General features: G+C 43.3%; 1 protein-coding gene across 4 annotated transcripts in view; it reads left to right on the plus strand.

Annotated features, from left to right (window-relative positions):
- The window catches only part of smoc1 (SPARC related modular calcium binding 1), a 246,871-nt gene that overhangs the window by 123,916 nt on the left and 100,865 nt on the right, over positions 1-22,090 (plus strand). For all 4 annotated transcript variants that reach the window (XM_087990075.1, XM_087990076.1, XM_087990077.1 and 1 more), the window contains one exon: positions 9,235-9,317. In XM_087990075.1, coding sequence (XP_087846201.1) covers positions 9,235-9,317 — 83 coding nt within the window. The remainder of the gene's footprint in view (positions 1-9,234; positions 9,318-22,090) is intronic.

Here is a 22,090-nt window from a genome sequence, read left to right on the forward strand (position 1 = left end):
TTTGAATGTGATCTCACTAATTTCCTCTGTAATCCATCATTACTGTTATGTTTGATATTCCTCATAACAAAGGATAGCATTCCATTAGGCTGCTTAATAGAAACGCTGACTAAACAGTAGGTAGAATCCTTGGATTGCCAAAATGAAGTAAGGATACAGAAGTCAGGCAGCATCCGAGGAGCAGGAAAATCGACATTTCGGACCGGAGCCCTTCATCAGGAATCAGATTTTCTGATTCATCGATTTTCCTGCTCCTCGGATGCTGCCTGACCTGCTGTGCTTTTCCAGCAACACACTTTCAACTCTAATCTCCAGCATCTGCAGACCTCACTGTCTCCTATGGATGCAGAAGACCAGACAATGCAATACAAATTCTGAAAGTGGATCTGGAAGACAGCATGGCCAATGGATAGATTGTGAACTTATAAAAAGAATTCTGATCTTGTAGTAGCTTGATAAGAACAAGGACTATGGAACAAAGTGGGAATATCATGAGATGTAGAAGCCCTAATAATCAAGATGTTTTAGTCACTGGAAACAAATCAGAAGATAAGTTGATAAAGACTAACAAGCAAAGGAGTTGGAGAACTGGGAAGACTTTGGCATATACACTGAGGTACCAGGTAGGGGGCAACCAATCTGACAATCAATTTTCCTGCTCCTCGGATGCTGCCTGACTTGCTGTGCTTTTCCAGCACCACACTGTCGAATCTGATCTGCAGTCCTCCCTTTCTCTGGGTATGTGCAGAAAAGGTACTTAAGGCTGAACCAGACTCGTGGCTTCAAAGTGAAAGTTAGGTCCGTGTTAACAGGAGTTTAGAGGAGTGGAAAGAGACCTCATTGAAATGGATAAACTTATCTCGGTGCTGCACACATTGGATGCAGGGATGATGTTGCTCCAGGCTGTAGAGCCCAGAACAAGGGGTCACGGCCTCAGGGTAGGGGTAGAGGATTTTAAACTAACACGGAGAGAAATATCTTGAGTCAGAGGGTGGTGACCCTGTGATATTCTCTACCACAGACTGATGTGGAGGCCTAGGCACTGAATATACTTAAGAATGAAACAGATGTCTAGAAGCTAATGGTGCCACGGGATGTGGGTGTGTTGAGTCGAAGGGTGTGGTCCTGGATCCTCGGATCCAGCATCCTCGGATGCTACCTGACTGGCTGTGCTTTTCCAGCACCACACACTTGGACTCAAGATCTCCAGCATCTGCAATGCTGACTGTCTCCCATGTTGAGGTGGAGGATCAGTCATGAATGGCATAGTAGGCTTGATGGGCCTAATGGCCTACTCCTGCTATTTTGTATGTTTCTACACCAGTCTTCAGGATGGCCATTACATGAGCTTGCTGGGAAAGAATATTGGATGTTACCCCTTGCCTGGTAGGCTAAGAAGGCAAAAAGAATAATTAAAGGTGAGGCAACGAGCTGCAGATGCTGGAGATCTGAAACTGCTGCAGAAACTGGCAGCATCTGTAGAGAGAGAAACAGAGTTAACATTTCAGGACCAGTGCCCCTTCTTCAGAACACTGACAGTTAAAAGTACCATATTTGTTGAAATAATACTTGTAGAATCAATAGACTGGCCTATTTGTCGAGTACTTTAAAGGAAATCTCATATTATGGAACATTCCAAGAAAGGTTTGCAGATGGAAGATCCTTTGAATCACCATTCCCACTGTGCTGCTGAGAAATGTTCAAGGATTGACCTTACTGCTATGAAGAAAATGTTAGAAAGAAAGATTTCCAAAATAAAGTGATTTGATGCAAGTTGTCAAAGTGGTTGCAAAAAAAGCTTATTTCAAGGAATTGTTAGATATCCACAAAGAGGGGTATGAAGATTGGGTTGTGTGTTTGCTCGCTGAGCTGGAAAGTTTGTTTTCAGACATTTCATCACCATGCTAGGTACATCATCAGTAAGCCTCTGTTGAAGCGCTGGTGTTATGACCCACTTCCTATTTATGTATGTTGGTCTGGTAAGGTGGATGATATCATTTCTGGTTCTTTTTCTCAGAGTTTGGTAAATGGGGTCCAAATCGATGTGTTTATTGATGCAGTTCTGGTTTGAATGCCAGGCCTCTAGGAATTCCTGTGCATGTCTCTGTTTGGCCTGTCCTAGTACGATGTGTTGTCCCAGTCAAAGTGGTGTCCTTCTTCATCTGTATATAAGGATACTAGTGAGAGAACACCAACTAGTCACCAAAAGACATGACCCACTCTCACTAGTGATGAAGAAGGACATCACTTCGACTGGGACAACACATCTGTCCTAGGACAGCCTGAACAGAGACACTGTCACTTATACTTTAACAGATTACGAGGTAAGGTGAGCTTTTCTGGGTGTTTTGCTTATTTAGCAGAAGGATTCACTGCTGTGTCATAACAGTATCTGTCTGACCTAATGTCTTGGATCCGAACTGAAAGCAAACTATTTTGGATTCCACCTTTTGCTTAAGTACGCAGTAACTTTGATTATGCCCCTCCCTTTCCCCACCATTAGGGGAAGCAGTGGGTACAGCTTCTTTTGTTGATTCAATTCTACTTTGGCCTGTTTTTGGTGATGGAATGATTCTGTACAGTCAGAGCAAGGTGTAATTAGCCCATCAAAGAGGTGTCCATTCTTCTGGTTGGAAAATTGGTAATTTACTTTTCCATCTCGTTCAACTCTGCAATGGAAGAAGCATGCAGTACCCTGTAAGGGTCTTGTGGTGCAGTGGTAGTGTCCCTACCTCTGGTCCTGAAGAGCCATGTTCAAGTCTGCTCTGCATCAGAGTTGTGCTATAACTAGTTGAGTCAAGATATGTGACTTTCTACCACACAGGCATTTATAGTTGGACACTGTTGGAGAGGGGACTGTCAAGGGTGTGTTCAGGGAGACACTTTTCTGCCCCCTTAGCTCAGAATTCTTAAGTACATGGGACCGACCCTATGTGTCCTTTAACCAGTGACATTTGAGGATTGAGAATGAAATGGATGGAGAGAGAAATAGGATGAATTGGAATCTATTAGGTATATAAAGGGAAATGAAAGCTTGGGATTTCATAGGCTTGTGGTGAGGTGGGGGAAGGTGGTGGATGATAGCGAGTGTAGTCCTGGAGAGGCAATGCAGAAGTTTTGTCTTCCCTCTGGTCATCATAGAGCGATAGAGATGTACAGCATGGAAACAGACCCTTCAGTCCAACCCGTCCATGCCGACCAGATATCCCAACCCAATCTTGTCCCACCTGCCAGCACCCGGCCCATATCCCTCCAAACTCTTCCTATTCATATACCCATCCAAATGCCTCTTAAATGTTGCAATTATACCAGCCTCAACCACATCCTCTGGCAGCTCATTCCATACCCGTACCACCCTCTGAGTGAAAAAGTCGCCCCTTCGGTCTGTTTTATATCTTTCCCCAGGGTGGATGTTCACTTCCTAACCCTGCTCTAGGCAAGATGCTGTTAAACTTGAGAGGGTGCGGAAAAGAAGTTGCTGAGGGTGAAGGATTTGAGCTACAGGGAGAGGCTGAATAGGCTGAGGCTGTTTTCCCTGGAGTGTCAGAGGCTGAGGGGTGACCTTATAGAGGTTTATAAAATCATGAGGGGCATGAATAGGGTGAACAGCCAAGATCTTTTTACCGGGGTAATGGAGTCTACACTAGAGGGAATAGGTTGAAAGTGGGAGGGGAAAGCTTTAAAAGGGACCTAGGGGTGGTGCGTGTATGGAAGGAGCTGCCAGAGGAAATGGCGGAGGCTGGTACGGTTACAGGTCTTTCTGCTATAATGCACGTTTCATTAATACGAATTCACATTAATTGACGAATTGGGTCAGTGTTTCTAAAGTGCAAAGTTTTAAAGCGTGTATTGGTTATAACGCGATTCCTGCCTCATTAGTTTAAATGATGCTGCTATTACATGATTTTCTTATAGCACGAGGTTGCACGAGAACGGAACTACCATGTTATAGCAGAACTGACTGTAGAAATATTTAAGAGGCATCTGGTTGGGTACATGAGTAGGAAGGGTTTTGAGAGAAATGGGCCAAATGGTGGCAGATTGGACTAGATTAAGTTATGATATAAGACCATATTACCATAAGACATAGGGGTGGAAGTAAGGCCATTCGGCCCATCGAGTCCGCTCCGCCATTCAATCATGGCTGATGGACATTTCAACTCCACTTACCCGCATTCTCCCCGTAGCCCTTAATTCCTTGTGACATCAAGAATTTATCAATCTCTGCCTTGAAGACATTTAGCATCCCGGCCTCCACTGCACTCCGCGGCAATGAATTCCACAGGCCCACCACTCTCTGGCTGAAGAAATGTCTCCGCATTTCTGTTCTGAATTTACCCCCTCTAATTCTAAGGCTGTGTCCACGGGTCCTAGTCTCCTCACCTAACGGAAACAATTTCCTAGCGTCCACCCTTTCCAAGCCATGTATTATCTTGTAAGTTTCTATTAGATCTCCCCTTAATCTTCTAAACGCCAATGAATATAATACCAGGATCATCAGCCGTTCCTCGTATGTTATATCTGGTTGGCATGGACAGGTTGGACCGAAAAGTTTGTTTCTGTGCTGTACATCTCTATGACTCTATGACCTGTAAACTGCTGACAAACAAAAAAAAAGTCAGTCAAATTAAATACACTGAATTTAGAGAGATATGGCAAGTGCTGACAAATGGAACTCGATTAGGTTGGACGAGTTGGACCGAAGGGTCTGTTTCCATGCTGTACTTCTCTATGACCTTAACATTCTTTTTGACAATATTTTATATTGTCCTGAGGTTGTGAAAAGCACTATATAAGTACAAAGTCTTCTTTCTTTGATGAGACTGTTGACCCTCAATTCAGGTAAAAACAAGGACTGCAGATGCTGGAAACCAGAGTCTAGATTAGAGTGGTGCTGGAAAAGCACAGCAGGTCAGGCAGCATCCGAGGAGCAGGAAATGTCGATTTTCCTACTCCTCGGATGCTGCCTGACCTGCTGTGCTCCAATCTAGACCTTCAATTCAGGTCACACTCAGCAACATTTACAATGTGTTCCAGTTTAAAGACTTCTGTGAGGACACTGCTTTCCACTCAGTGGACAAGCCAAGTTCACGTAGATTGTTGTTCGTCATATAGAGTCAAATGATTATTTTCATTTTTTTGTAAAAAAATGTAGTTTTGCTGTAGTTATTGTGGGCAGAAGTCTTGTCCCCATTTATACCTTGTTTTTCTTGATGTTGAGCCTCGTTCAGTTTGCAATCACCCCACCCAATCAAAATGAAACTTGTATCATTAAGGTTGAGCTATCCAGTTCCTCCTTGCAGTTTGAGTCTGTTTTTATGGCAATGGCTTGCAAAACTGAAGCCATGGTTAATCAGCCCTTCAAAATCCTGCGTTTATTGAAAATACTTCCTCATCTTTGAAAGGGTTGCAGTGTGTTCAGGACTAGCTTTACAGTAGCTGTAACTTTAAATTTATTTTATATACAGTATGTACATGTATTCAGCTATTGATTATTCACAAAAGGGATAAAGTGTGAGCTGACTGCATCCGATTAGATCCCCTACAGTGTGGAAACAGGCCATTCAGCCCAACAAGTCCACGCTGCCCCTCCGAAGAGTAACCCACCCAGACCATTTCCCTCTGACTAACACACCTTAACCTATGGGCAGTTTAGCACGGCCAATTCACCTAACCTGCATATCTTTGTGACTGTGGGAGGAAACTGGAGCACACCCACGCAGACACGGGGAGAATGTGCAAACTCTACACAGGCAGTTGCCCGAGGCTGGAATCGAACCTGGGACCCTGGTGCTGTGAGGCAGCTGTGCTAACTGCAACCACAGAGCAGTCATTACATAGTTATAGGGCCATGTGGTACTACTGGAGAAATAATGGCACCCTTAAAGAAGCACCCTGTTAGTAATGTTAAATCAACCAGAATATTTAAGCAAATCAGAGTTAGACTGTGCATTACTTGCAGAACTTGCTGATCCATTTAAGCCACTCCACTGTTCACTTTGGAAAAAAGTGGCATCTGACACTTCATTTCCAAGTTAATATTAAGAACTGGTTGGATTGTATATTAAATATTCACTCAACCTGCTACAGCAAGTTAATTAAATGTTCAACTACCTTTTTAACATTGTAATTTTTAACGTGATAGTGATTGACGTTTCTGATCCAGAGAGGGGAATAATTTAAACTGATCACTCACTCCTACATGGAGTCAGTACTTAGAAATTTTAAAGATGCCGCATTTCAAATGTTAATGCTTTATCTTACTTCTCCTTTCTGTCCCTTTTTCTACTCCTCTGCTTTATCTAATCTGTCCTCTCTCTTTCCGTCAAACTGTCAAACCTACAATGAATTGGGGATAGGTCAGGAGATAACATTTTTAAAATCCTGTGCCTACTTTTGTGTTTAAAGGAGATGGGGGAAGAGGCTGGGCAGGCTATTGAAATAATTTAACCTGCATTGCAGGTATTGCAGTGATCTGTTGCATTTCCCAGAAACACTGTTAAAATTCTTATCCTTGTATTTAATTTCCCCGCTGTTACACTCCTTCCTGTCACTGTAATTATGTCTGCCTCACACTTTTCTGAGACATCTCTGCTCATCAGATACTGATCTCCCTGAATATCCCTAAATTTAATGGCTCCATCATTTGCTTTGTAATTGCCTCACCGCCAGCCTCCTGGAGAGTAGGTAGTGATGAGCAACAAAGTCTAGCCCATCCAGCAAAACTCACATTCCACAAAAGAACTAAAAAAGCAATGTTTGGAGCCAGAGGCTTGAATATAGGTTTACATGGAGAAAGTGAGGACTGCAGATGCTGGAGATCAGAGCTGAAAATGTGTTGCTGGAAAAGCGCAGCAGTTCAGGCAGTATCCAAGCGCAGCAGGTCAGGCATGCTAATTCCTGAAGAAGGGCTCATGCCCGAAACGTCGATTCTCCTGCTCCTTGGATGCTGCCTGACCTGCTGCGCTTTTCCAGCACCACATTTTCAGTATAGGTTTACATGACAAGGTGTAGAATTTTGCTTTTAATGCCACTATGAAAATGATTAGTTTTGTTAAGGGTGCTACATAAATGCAAGTAATTGTTGTATTCAGAGTATAGGGAATTGGGGAAATTTGTCTTCAATTACAAATGAACTGGTAACTGAAAGGCATAAAATTAAGGTAGCCAAAGAAAAGTAAAGGGGAGAGAGAGGCCCGATCAGAAACAACAATGATAGTAGAATCCATTGTACCTTTTAATAAGGGAAGGGATAAATACTTGAGAAGGAACTGTGATGACTGTTTCTCTGTCATATAATTGACACTATTCACCAGAAGGCCATGTCAGGTGAATAACATCGCCCTGTTTAACTTTATTTTACAATAGAAAAAAATCATGTGGTCATGAAACTTTCAGCGCCTTCAAGATCAAGGGTTTTTCCAGAAATTTAATGCTGCAGCTGACGTCAAGTTGAAATGTTTACTTAAGATACAGAAAAAAAAACTTCAGTGCACTGATGCAAGATAATGTAAAGTACCGTCCGTGAATTTAAGAATGTTAGTTTTAATCTTAATTTCATTTTTAAGAGAAAGCTCAGCCCCTTAAAATCAAATGTGCCGACAAAACTGTGAGAAGGTACATATTCCCAGCCTCACTTTTCTGAGAATGACTGAATGCAATATTTGGGAATGTTTACGTGGTTAGCTCATTCTTACACAGAATTCATGATTAACCCGATGTATCATGGCTTGTGTGACTAAGCTGGGAATGATGTGAATTGTAAATGCTATTGTCTGCCTTCTATATGCAAGTTCCTCCCTGCTGCACAATTTATTTCTTTTTATCCATTGTTTAAACAGTAGTTTTCTATTGAAATCTGCCCTGGATGGAAGACCATATGTGACCTATTGGCTGTGGCTTGCTCTGGTCAGATGTTGTTACAGGTGCCAAAATGCTTTGTTCGTCCACTCCTTTGTTGGGGAGAGGGGAGGGGGGGTTGGGAGTGGAGGAGAGGCCCCCCCCAGGGAAGCCAGTAAAAGTTCACAAGGTGCCAGGTCAGTGTGGCGCACTAAGTGATTTCACAGTTACTTACCATTGCAGGAGTTTCAGTTTTCTTTGTGTACTCAAGCTGGGCTAAACTAGGTGGGAAATAAAGCACCGCGTTCATAGCTAAATACAATGGGTAAGGGCCTTATCAGCTGTTCTATGCTAGAATGCACTGTTGCTAGCACATGTTTGTAAGTAACATGCACAGTTGTGTTTGGAGCAACGTGGATGTGATTTGGTGCTGTTCAGTTCACACCTTCCTGACTGCTCAGTTTCTGCTGGAAGGTTAAAAGCACGAGTTGAGCTGAAAGCCTCCCACATTCCTGCGTCCACCTCGATGGGGGAAGAGAAAGCTCAGCAGCCCCTCCCCCAGAGACTGCATGGCCAGATGTGCATAACTCCCACTACTCAAGCTCAACAAGCCTTCACTCCCAGTTCAATAGAAAATTGTTTTCTGCTGTAAGATTGTTGATTTTATTTTCCCTGAGAATAGATCCCGACTGATAGTTGTAAAAATAGTGGCAATTTGTGCCGAAGGCAGGACTACTTTAAGCCCCAGGTATAATTTGTTCAGGCTGCCCAAACAAAGAAGTGACGGTGTGCTAACGTAGTGAACAGCCATGCCTGGTACACGTCTGGTATTTGTAACACAAACCAACATTGAGAAAAGGAACTGAAACCAACATAGCCATTCTAAAAGATAGGAGACTTAACAAGCAATCCAGGTCTTTTTCAATATACCATTTCAGTTCCATTACACTGTAAACTTTTGCTATAAATTCTGTGTCTTATGACCTTATACTCTACAACCACCTGATGAACGAGCAGCGGTCCGAAAGCTAGTGCTTCCAAATAAACCTGTTGGACTATAACCTGGTGTTGTGTGATTTTTAACTTTGTCCACTCCAGTCCAACACCGGCTCCTTCAAATCGAGAAAATATGATATTGCTACCCACCGGAAAGCAGGATGCGAATCTGAAAGCAATTTTTAACTGAAACGTCACACAATTCAGACAGAGGGAACAATTCACACAATTTCTTGTTGAAAGGGAGAGGAAGATTATTGAGCACTCCTAGCTTTTAGCTCCATGAGTCAACCAGGTGACCATGCATTGACTGCCTTTTACAGTATACAGAGCCCATACCTGGCATGAGCCCAACTGGTTTCCAATGTGTATTTTGAGTATTGCTCTTGTGTCTTCCAGTTACCAAAACCCGGACTGTGACAGCAATGCCAGATCTAAGCTCCTGGAGGGAGATGACCCATTCAAGGACAAAGAGCTGCAAGGTAATGCCCTTTTCACATCACCATTTCCTCGTCAGCATGATAGAGAGTGATCAGAGTCTACTGGGGCAAGACCACTGCCAAATATCGCTGTCTTTGAGTCATTTTTCATGATTGTAGAAGAGACACATGTTATTTGACTGATTGGCTTTTAATTGATTGCAGATGAAACCATCTCAAATATTGATAGTGAATTAGAAAAAAAAACACAGTTGAGCCCCCCCCCACCTGCCATCAGACTCCCTACCCTCTGCCTGCCTTGCCCCTCGATATTGATTGATGTTAAAGTCTGATCCGCTGCCACTTACACGGTTAAGAAAATCTCCTGTGCCAGTGATATTGGGCAATGATGCAAAGGGCAAAGTTCTCGGAGTGACACCAAGAGCTTCTTCATGGATCTACAGTCAAAAACCTTTAAAGAAGACCCAGAGATCAGTGATTAAATCAGTGCTGAGTCACACAGGCTAAAAGGATCTGAGGCTCATAGGACTCAACACGTTCAGGCAAATGCCAAGCAACGAAAAGATGATGTTTAGATCGCTTTATAGATATAGATTGCTTTACACTAAAACCCACCATCAAATGAAGAATGCAGAATCAGAGCTACTTTTTAAACATTCTCTGACGGTCCAAGACTTCATGTGTTTGTCACTGCAAATGTTGGCAATCAAACGAATATATACTGAAACTGAATAGATTACACCTTTCCAGTAAATCCACAATACCTCCAATTGTGAGGTATCTGCTTGAGTGAGATAGTCAAATAATCACTCTTTATGCAAGCAAGCCATCAAGAATCTAATTTACTTTTCTTATAGGTGTAGTGAATATCGCAAAAGATCTTTAGATGAATCCACTGAGCCACAAAGCCTGAAAAAGGAATGAATTAAAATGAGATTCATTCAGCCTACTCTAGACAGTTTCTACTCAGCTAATTGTACGAAATAAGTGTCTCTGTTCTCAAAGTGGATCATAGTCTATTCAGGGTTTGTTGTTTAGGTGATCAGTTTCTTGCATTGCATAGGGCTACCCTGTACAGATGTTATTAACAGCCACTCGATAGTAGAGAATTTGAATATTGTTGGAGAGCTGTTGAACCTTATCATCTTACACTGATCAGGACAAATGCATGAATGGCAAATCTCAAATGATCACAATAACTTATAGAGTGCTGATTAGTTGGCAATGTTCAGTGACATGCATTCGTTTGCAGGGATCATTTTCTGCAGACAAAAGCAATACAGGTGGTTCCCAATTTATGAATGTCTGACTTACAAACATTCATGCATACAGGATCCTGTACAGGAGTGGATTAATAGTAACTTTAAAGACCCAACGTGTGAATGATTCCTGTACTTACAAATGGCTATTTTATATTGTCCTGCATTGTGTTCTGATTCGCGTACAAACTGATTTGCAATAACACTAAACATTTGCAACCTGGGGTTGGCTAGAATTTGAAGCCTTGTGCCATTTTTGAATTACCTGAGAGATCAGGGAGCTCTCAATTTCTCATTGGTTTCTCCATGGCATCACCATAACCAGTCTGAATCAATTAGTGCCCTTTACTCCTGTGGGTAAATTGTGATCACTTGAAGTTTGGTCTTTTTACAAATATTATTCTGGATGTTTACTGGTGTTTGGCAATCAGGTTGTTTAACTTTATTGAAGGCTGTGGAGTTCCTGGCTAGGTACAACGTAGGAGGATGTTCTGTATGGACCTGCAACATCGTGGCATTCTGCTGAAGTAACACCGTGCTCTTTGTACAGCCTAACATTCCATTGCACAAATTCAGTGGAGTGGAACTTCATGATGTTGTGGTGATAAAAGATAGCCAAGAAATGTTGGTAACAGTCAGATTGCTAAGCTCTTCCTTATAACTGAACCCCCTCTGTGAACACTTCCTGCTTATTATTCCTCAAGTAGGTCTTAGAAGTGTGTATTTCAATAACTGTTATTTTGGTGTCTACATTTGAAAAGCCATCATCAGAATTTATTGCAGGAAGTAAATGCTGATCTGGGCTTGATCCTCCAGGTTTAAGCATTGTTTTGTTTTGAAATGTGATTATTACTGACCAGCATTTATTGCCCATCCCTAATTGCCCTTGTGAATGCAGGCTGTGTTAGATGGGTACTGCAGCACAGTGCTGTTAGGAACGGCAACCTCCTAGCTGGGCTTAGCTCTCACTTACTGGTGTCTATCACACTCTGTCTGGCTCGTTGAGGTAAATGAGGAGGTTTTCCTCCTTCCCTCAGAAAGCTGCTCCTGTTCTCGCGGTTCTCCAGCAGATTGCCTCACTGCCAGGGTGATGTGTCTCTCCACTTGCATCCCCAGCCCCTCCACCCACCTTGCCTGGTCCTAGCAGAGGAACCACACTCTCAGGAGTCCTGGCCATGCCATTGGCTCTACTGCAGCCCTGGTCACCAGCTTGGTAACGGTGCCATGCCGGTTGAGTGACCAACACATGACATCAAAAAGGAAGTTCCACTATTCCATTCCCATCCCAGGCCCTGTATCGATCTTTTTTATTGACTCGTGAGATATGAGTGTCACTGACTGGGCCAACTTTTATTGACCATCCCTATTTGCCCTTGAGAAGGTGGGAGTGACGTGCCTTCCTGGATTTGCTGCAGTCCATTTGCTGTAGGTTGACATTCAATGCATTTAGGGGGAATTTTTGACCTAGCGACAGTGAAGCAATGGCAATATTTCCAAGTTAGTTTGGTGAGTGACTTGGGGGGAGTCTTGCAGGTTCACATATATCTGCTGCCCTGGTCCTTCCAACTGAAAGTGGTCATGGGTTTGGAAGGTGCTGACTAAGGATCTTTGGTGAATTTCTGCAGTGCATCTTGTAGCTAGTACACAGTGCTGCTACTGAGCATCGTTGATGGAGGGAGTAAGTGTTGTGGATGTGGTGCCAATCACACTGTGGACTGCTTTGTCCTGGATGGTGTCAAACTTCCTGAGAGTTGTGGGAGCCGCATTCATCTATGCAAGTGGGAGAGTGTCCTGTCACATTCCTGACTTGTGCCTTGTTGGTAGTCGTCAGGCTTTGGGGAGTCTGAAGGTGAGTCTGAAGGAATACTGCAACATTCCTAGCCTCTCACCTGGTCTTGTAGCCACTGTGATGATATGGCTGAATCAGTAGAGTTTTTGGTCAATGGTAACGCCCATGATATTGATAGTTGGTGATTCAGTGATGTCAACATCAATCATTCACATTTTCATTCAGCATATTGCCATACTAATGACATTTGATAAAATGACGTTCCCCTCCTCTCACAGCACCCTTGGAAGTTCCAAAGTTGATGGGATGCTTTTGACCAGCAGTCTCTTTCTTCTAAATTGCTGTTGACTTCTGAAATTGTGATCCCCATGTTCGGTTTCCCAGCACCAATGGAATGGTGCAAATCACCTTTATCCAGCATTTGGAGCTGAAGCACATTCAGTTTGCATATCCTGTAGGTGTCAAATTGGTGTCATGGTGTGCCACATAGTAAGACATCCCTCTACCTGGGCAGATCCCTACTCACTGTCTGTAAAAAAAAGCGTGACACGATGGAAGTACTGGTAGCCGTTTGCTCTGGCTGAGGCATATGTGTGCTGAGAGGCATGACCTAGCAAGGCAAGGTATGGATTCTGTGAGCATGCAGCTAGGCACTAAGTGAGTCAGAGAGTGCTAAGTGAACACGGGAGTAGCCCTGAGATGCAGCCTGATCCAACCCATGAGCTAGGTGCCTGTTCCTGCACACAAAGTGTCTTTGCAGCAGCCTAGGTAGCAGTGCGCCCTACAAAAGCAGACCTGTGCTTCCTAAATATCAGCAAGTGGATTGGAGAGATGCATGAGGAATGTGAGGAGTTGGCACACGCTGGATGCCAATGTCTGTGGATAAGGGCTGGCATGCGGCTGGTGCCGATGTATCGTGCCCTGAGATGTTGCCAAGTGTGAAGCAACATAGAGCCTTTTCATAGCCAGTAGTAAAGTAAGGTTGCCAGGTACTTTCATCTTGAGAATTCTTGATGTCTGATTTGTTTGCCGTGGTTTGGTAAGAAAAGGAAGCTGATGATTAATAAGCTGTTCACTAAATAAAACCCGTAAGAACTGTGGATGCTGTAAATCAGAAACAAAAGCAGAAATTGCTGGAAAAGTTCAGTAGGTCTGGCAGCAACTGTGAAGAGAAAAGTTAGTGTTTCACGTCAAGTGACTCTTCCATGGAACAACTTATGGATCAATGTTCATGAGTTGAGAATTTACAGTGGCTGGAGTGGAGTTTATAATTACAACTTTGTGAACCTTCCCCAGAAATATTCCTTTGGAGAAAAAGACAAAGAAAATTACCTCTTTGGATAGTTCTGAGGGTGGGTCATTTGACCTGAAACATTATCTCTGATTTCTGTCCACAGATGCTGTCAGACCTGCCGAGCTTTTCCAGTAATTTCTATTCATGAGCTGAGTTGTGTTAGTAAGATGTTTAACAAACAATACTCCCCCTTAATTAGCACCTCACCATTACTTGGTGAGAAACTCACCTGGCTGTCTAGAAGATACATAAAAGATGCAGCATCCCAGTGTTGAGATGGATATTGCCAGACTCCTCTTCCAATATGAGAGTGTGGTGCTGGAAAAGCGCAGCAGGTCAGACAGCATCTGAGGTGCAGGAGAATCAACGTTTCAGGCATAAGCCCTTCATCAGGAATTCATCTCATTTCCTCTTCCGATACTGCCACAATTGTCACCATTGCCCACATTGTTCCAGGCTCTACAAAATTTTGTTAATTTCCTGTTAACCACAGAAAATCCAAAGAACGCTAATGTGAACTATTACACTCAGAAGGCAGTATAAATTGTTGACCTTTGGTGTTGTGCTGGTTTAAATAATACACACTGATTTGATCCTGAATCTAGTCGGCTTTCAGAAAGATCTATGTCTTGGCAATCATCAGACGTTTTTATATCTCCTTTGAAAAACACATGGTCATAGTTTTCATCTTCAGACTGATGTCAGTGAGTGAAATGGTTTTCCTTGTCCTCATCCTATATTATTGACCACATTTTTTTAATTTTACAGAAAATATCCAAGGTTAAAATGGGGTTAGTGTTACAAATCATGAGGGAGCAGCCAGGAATTAAATACCTCACTTTTCTTTCTCAAGTAAATGCCTTCCAACTCAAACTTGCAAAGTAAATCTTTAACTGTAGTGGTATTCCTGTCCGTACCTCCTTTCCAGTGCCGTTTAGACTGACAACTTTTCTTGTAGAAAATAGTACATGGTTTCCCCCTCCATACTTTACAAGGATATCTTGCTGGAAATGTACAACTTGCACTTATAAGGACAAATGGAATAGCACTAATTTTCATAAGATCACAACAATTTGCATTAGAGGAGAATTAGATGTTTGGCAAGTGCACTCTGATTATTTCCTCCATAGCAACACCTCAACCAATGAGGCTCTTTGGCAAAGTGTTTACAGTCAGAAGTAGAATAAGAAGAAATTAAAACAGACTCAACTGTAAATCATAGGCTGCTGAAGATTTCTGACAAAACAATCCATTTTTTTGCTGCTTTCTGGATGCACTCAAGTTTATCCAGAGAGTCGCTGAGCTGTGTACATTAACCAGAGTTAAACCCTTGAGCTGTGCTGTGTCAGCTGACCTCTGCCACTGGAGATCCTGCAATTCACTTCATAAGTCGGAATCAGGGAAAGCAAAACCTATTGGGATTTCCAGTTATAGCTATTCAACAACCTTGCTGGAAATATTGATACCATCACTAGAACAGGATTTCCAATACTCCACCATTGTGTTATATGACATATACTAGATGTAGTATACTACTGTTCCCTCTGGACTTTACTATTCCAATGCTTTCCAAACTTATAAAGTTGAATTCAACCTAAATTGTGCATTTTGTATCCTATATTGTGCCAAGTCTCATTTATTTGAGTTTGCTAATCAACATTGGCTCCCATCAACTATTGACTTTATAATGAAATTTTCAGTCTCATATTCAAATGCCTAGATGGTGTCAGTTCTCTATGTCTCTACCTCAACAACGCCCCATAAGATCTGTTTCCTTCCAACTCTGTGTCTTCTCTTGAACATTTCCCACTACCGTCATGGCCATTGGTGGCTGTGCCTGTACGGATCCTAAGCTCAGGAAGTCTATGCTTAAACCTTTCATCACTGTCAGTCACTTAAACTTATGTCTCTGACCAGCTGTATGCCCACCTGTCCTAATGTCTCCATCTTTAGCTTACTGCCAATTTCGGTTTGAATATCTGTGTGGCTCTATAATGAAGGCTCTATAATAAACACAAGCTCCTGTGTAGCAATAGGAGGTAACCTTATGAGATTCTTTGATTGGTCCTCAATTGTTGTGGACAGAGTGAGAATGAACTGCTGAATTTACAGGTCCCTTTGGAACTCTCCGTAATCAGTAAGCTTGTGGGAGGAAGATTCTAGGGACGGCACAGTGGCACAGTGGTTAGCACTGCTGCCTCACAGCGCCAGAGACCCGGGTCCAATTCCCGCCTCTGGCAACTCTCTGTGTGGACTTGGCACATTCTCCCAGTGTCTGCGTGGGTTTCCTCCGGGTGCTCTGGTTTCCTCCCACAGTCCAAAAAAAAAGTGCAGGTTAGGTGAATTGGCCATGCTAAATTGCCCGTAGTGTTAGGTGAAGGGGTAAATGTAGGGGAATTGGTCTGGGTGGGTTGTTCTTTGGAGGGTTGGTGTGGGCTTGTTGGGCCAAAGAGCCAGTTTCCACACTGTAAGTAATCTAATCTCATCATGTCTTGTTTGACCTCTGAGTGTGTGGACAGTTTGAAGAACCAGTCGCAAAACTTCAAGTAAGAAGATTTATGCGCTCACCTCAACATCTAGTGCTGAGGCATTCACTCACATGCAAACAAACTCCAGGAATGTACAGTTGTCACAAAGTCGGTTCCATGGAAGCATAGAAAATGGGAACAGGCCATTCAGCCCTTGGAGCCTGGCTGATCATCTGACTCAGAGTCACAGAGATGTACAGCATGGAAACAGACCCTTCGGTCCAACTGATCCATGACGACCAGATATCCTAACCTAATCTAGATCCATTTGGCAGCACTTGGCCCATATCCCTCCAAACCCTTCCTATTCATATACCCATCCAGATGTCTTTTAAATGTTGCAGTTGTACCAACCTCCACCACTTCCTCCGGCAGCCTATTCCACACACGTACCACCCTCTGTGTGAAAAAGTTGCCCCTTAGGTCCCTTTTGTATCTTTCCCCTCTCACCCTAAACCTATGCCCTCTAGTTCTGGACTCCCCCACCTCAGGGAAAAGATCTTGTCTAATTACCCTATCCATGCCTCTTATGATTTTATAAACCTCTATAAGGACACCCCTCAGCATCCAACACTCCAGGAGAAACAGCCCCAGCCTGTTCAGCCTCTCCCTGTAGCTCAAATCCTCCAATCCTGGCAACGTCCTTGTAAATCTTTTCTGATCCCTTTCACGTTTCACAACATCTTTCCGATAGGAAGGAGACCAGAATTGCACGCAATATTCCAACAGTGCCTGCTCCCGCTTTCTCCCCATCCCCTTTGATCTCTTTAGTCCGAAGAACTATATCTAACTCCTTCTTAAAAACATTCAATGTTTTGGCCTCAACCTTTTTCTGTGGCAGGGAATTCACAGGCTCGCCACTCTCTAAGTGAAGACATTGCTCCTTATCTCGGTTCTAAGTGGTCTAAGTCAGCCCTGGTTCTGGATTCCCACTAGCTCGCTCCTTGTAACATCTCACTAGAAGGTCAGCTTACTGTTTTGGTAGACCTGCAAAGAAAGAGGTGGATGATTGGTTCTGAAGGTCGAGATGCTATTGGTACTATTGTTGTGTGCCTTTCTACAGTCAGCGCTTAAAGATTACAAGGGGATAAACATGAGTGCCCTACCATGTAAATTCTCGCCTTCCCCTTAACAAATATAGCATCATTCTTAAGTTGATTCATCACAACCTGGTTCATTGTACAAAGGGATCTGGGAGTGCTAGTCGAGGATTCTGTAAAGGTAAACATGCAGGTTGAGTCCGTGATTAAGAAAGCGAATGCAATGTTGTCATTTATCTCAAGAGGGTTGGAATATAAAAGCACCGTTGTGCTACCGAGACTTTATAAAGCTCTGGTTAGGCCCCATTTGGAGTACTGTGTCCAGTTTTGGTCGCCACACCTCAGGAAGGATATAATGGCACTGGACCGTGTCCAGCGGAGATTCACACGGATGATCCCTGGAATGGTAGGTCTAACATACAAGGAACGGCTGAGGATCCTGGAATTGTATTCATTGGAGTTTAGAAGATTAAGGGGAGATCTAATAGAAACTTACAAGATAATACATGGCTTGGAAAGGGTGGACGCTAGGAAATTGTTTCCGTTAGGTGAGGAGACTAGGACCCGTGGACACAGCCTTAGAATTAGAGGGGGTAAATTCAGAACAGAAATGCGGAGACATTTCTTCAGCCAGAGAGTTGTGGGCCTGTGGAAGTCATTGCCGCGGAGTGCAGTGGAGGCTGGGACGCTAAATGTCTTCAAGGCAGAGATTGATAAATTCTTGATGTCACAAGGAATTAAGGGCTACGGGGAGAATGTGGGTAAGTGGAGTTGAAATGCCCATCAGCCATGATTGAATGGCGGAGCGGACTTGATGGGCCGAATGGCCTTACTTCCACCCCTATGTATTATGGTCTTATGGTCTTATTGTTTGAAGACACTCATGCTGAGGGGTGTGTCTGTGTGGGAGTGGGGTGGGTGGGTAGAGGAGCGAGGTAAGACAATCACTTCCTTCATTTCAGGAAAGTCTGTTCAGTACAGGAATGTCTTTTGGATGATCTCAGGATGTGAACAGTTTGACACCTCTTGTTGTAGAATGAATCGCTTTGTCTATTGTGGGGCAGTCTGGGTGTTTTTGAATGCTCAGATCAGGTCAGATGATCCTTAGCAGCTGTCTTTTGCAACGCACATTGTCAAAGATCAGTTCCAAATGATGCCACACTGAATTAAGTTCATGTTTTGAAAGTTATGAATTTTACATACTTCTCCTAAGCACGATAGTGCCAAATTATGAAAAAAAATTTGTGTAAATTCTCTCACACTGAAAATTGTATAGAAACTGCCAATGTTTTCATGTAATCTTTAAAGTGTGATCATGAAGAGGAAACTTTCATCTTTGGTTAGCATATCAAATGGAGGCTCCAGAAACGAATGAACGTTGTCGTGACCCAACCCAGTGCCTTTAGTTTGAAGATCTGAGCAGGCTTTCAAAATCTTTTATCTTTTATGGACTTTTCTTGTTCTGTTGTAGTATTTGGATCCAATTTAAAACAAGACTGTGTTTCAAGGTTGTAGTTATGGTAGAAGAGGAGAAAGTGTGGACTGCAGATGCTGGAGATCAGACATTCCTGAAGAACATTCCTGAAGAAGGGCTCATGCCCGAAACGTCGATTCTCCTGCTCCTTGGATGCTGCCTGACCTGCTGCGCTTTTCCAGCAACACATTTTCAGTTATGGTAGAAGAATACAGTATGTGGATAGCTGGTGCAACGTCATGCTCATGAATGTTTGTTCATGATTTGAATTCTCTGCACTGCTGCCTCACGGCGCCAGGGATCCGGGTTCGATTCCAGACTCGGGCAACTGTCTGTGTGGAGTTTACACATTCTCTCTGTGTCTGCATGGTTTTCCTCTGGGTGCTCCGGTTTCCTCCCAGAGTCCAAAGATGTCCAGGTACGGTGGATTGGCTGTGCTAAATTGTCCATAGAGTCCAGGGATATGCAAGCTAGGTGGGTTAGCCCGAGGAAACGCAGGGATAGGGTAGGGGGATGAGTGTGTGTGCGATGATCTTTGGAGGGTCAGAGTGGACTCAATGAGCCAAATGGCCTGTTTCCATATTGGAGGAATTCTATGACAACTGTCCACTCTACATATTCCTTGGTTGCTGAAGGAAACAGAACTCAAAACTTTGGGCATGTTCAGAGGGCTGGGGGATGGATTTGTGGTGGGATCTGGACTGGTCAGATTTTTGCAGCCGATATTTAGTTTGTTCAAATTTTCACCACATGCTGGGGAGCATGGAGAGGAAAGAGGGGGGAGAAGAAGCCTTTTGTCCGCAGTTATGTCTGTGTGGATGTGCCAAAAAGATGTTAGAGCAATGGTATAACTTCGAATTAGATGGTGAAGCATGGAACTAGACCCAGATCTTTCAGTGTAACATTACCTCCCATCCACCAACACCGTGTCCTTCTGCTTTGTTGAAGACCATATAAAAGTTCCCCTTTCTACTCATTTGAAAACTTACATCAAATTAACTAATTAACTGAGGAGCTGAAAATGTGTTGCTGGAAAAGCGCAGCAGGTCAGGCAGCATCCAAAGAGCAGGAGAATCGACGTTTCGGGCATAAGCCTGAAGAAGGGCTTATGCCCGAAACGTCGATTCTCCTGTTCCTTGGATGCTGCCTGACCTGCTGCGCTTTTCCAGCAACACATTTTCAGCTCTGAAGTCCAGCATCTGCAGTCCTCACTTTCTTCCCTAATTAACTGAGGAACCAGGCATTAAAAGGAGCATTATAACTGGGAACACAATTTAAAGGAAGCTTGAGTTTAAATTAAGATTTTTTTAACAGCCTGGAAACAGACCCTTTGGTCCAACTAGTCCATGCTGACTGTAATTCCAAACTAAATTAGTTCCCCCTATCTGTACATGGCCCATGACCCGCCAAATGTTTCTTATTCATGTACTTATCCAAATGTTTTGTAAATGTTATAGGGGAAATAATGCACTCCAGCTCCTGCAGTGTCCATCAGTCATGGAAGACTCGAATTGGATAGTAGTAATGGGTGGATAACATGTTCCCTAGTCCAGGGCGACCTGGACAGTGATGTAACCATGGAAGAGAGGAAACCATTTGGGTGTAATGATAACTTTTATGGCTCACTGCTTGGACTTGTCAATGGTCACCTTGGCCAGGCTCAAGCCTCAGGCCCACATAGGGGTTCTCCAATTGCAAGTCTTTCTTTCCAAATGCTCAAAGTACGTAATCAATCAATACCCTTTGCCTGAATGCGACAATATGATTACACGCCACCAATCATAACACCAACTGTTTTACTTTCCTTGCCCTTGAGGCTTTTTTAAGCCAGCACAAAGCAGCTGCATGCTGGGAACATAGTCCAGATTTTCACACACCCCTGTGGGTTCATATGGCTCGGGGCACACACAGAACGTATCCTTGTTCTTGCTGTGACCCGACCATCATGACTGTCAATCCAGTCACTCGGGTGTAGGACCAGAAACTGGAAAATATAACTTCCGTGGCTCAACGCCGATTGAAAGCAGGCAAGGTTCGAGTTAAAAATTCCATGGACCAGAATGTGCAATAGCAACTGAGCTCATAGCCACTCAGGCAGCAGTCATTCTGAGCTCATAGCCACTCAGGCAGCAGTCATTCTGAGCTCATAGCCACTCAGGCAGCAGTCATTCTGAGCTCATAGCCACTCAGGCAGCAGTCATTCTGAGCTCATAGCCACTCAGGCAGCAGTCATTCTGAGCTCATAGCCACTCAGGCAGCAGTCATTCCTCTCTGACAACAGTCCCTAAAAGAAAAATTCATCTGTACAGAAATCATTAGCAGCAGACATAAATTGTTTCAACTAACATAAACACAATGCAATCATTATTAGTTCAGTTGATTTAATACTTAGAGCACAAAGTGTCCCCACTAAAAGAAATTCATTAAAATCCGAAGATGTATTTAATATCGCAATTTATTGGTGGAATTAGGGCTGTAGATTTAGTAGTATGTTGTGTAGTTTTTGGCAAATGTCCATTCAGTTTTTGGCAACTTGTCTGTGCTAGATGGAACAGGCTCCACGGCGTTTAATAGCGTTTGATGAATAGCTGTTTTATGGTCATCAGTATTTCTTTAAGACTTACTCCATCCAGCCATGGAGCGAGAAATCTTATATCACTCTTACTTGCCAAAGATTAGGATTGGGAAATGATAATTGCTCCAGACTGAATTCTGTGACCACATGAAAGGCCTTGTACATTCTGAAGCTTTGGAGCGATGCTTGCCTTATTCCTTATGGCACAGAAGTGGCTGTATCTCCAGTCAGTGTGGATTTGTTAGTGAGTAATTCAGAGCATTTTGTAAAAAAAACTTGTACTCTGTACGTAAGGAACTTTGGTGCTCATTCCTCTCACCCTCCCCCCAACGTTTCTCATGATTTTTGCTGCAGCTGTATCTGCCGTCTTGCATTTGGTGGGGATGTGCAGAATGTTTTGCCTTTGTTCCTCTGGGGATATCAAGCTAGTTGAGATGCATAATTTCCTTTGTGGGCCCCCATTTCAGCCAGCCCAGAAAGCCCGAAATGTGCCTGTCCTATATCGTAGCCTATCTTTGTGAGCTGCTCGCATAAGCTGCAGTTGATGGCCAATCTCACGCTCAATTGGGAATAACACAACTCCCAGGAGGTTTTGTAATGTTGGCGCGAAACTCAATCTCTGCATTTCAGCAGAGATACACCATGATTTGTTTCCTGGTTTTGATTGGTACCATAAAAGTGCCTCTGTCAAGATCTTGAGTGATGCCTTGGAGGGTTTTTAAGTTGGCTTCATTTGATGTGACACCTTTAATAGAAATGAAATGAACCAGTTGCTTTTTTTTTCTGGGTTAGTGAACGATCTTGGCTGTTCTGTTCACTGCTCTAATCTAAAGCTCACCTTGCTTATTATTTCAGT

Source organism: Chiloscyllium plagiosum, unplaced genomic scaffold (genome assembly GCF_037043375.1).
Source record: "Chiloscyllium plagiosum isolate Xiang-an unplaced genomic scaffold, Cpla_swu_hap1 HiC_scaffold_8, whole genome shotgun sequence".
Classification (NCBI taxonomy): Eukaryota; Metazoa; Chordata; class Chondrichthyes; order Orectolobiformes; family Hemiscylliidae; genus Chiloscyllium; species Chiloscyllium plagiosum.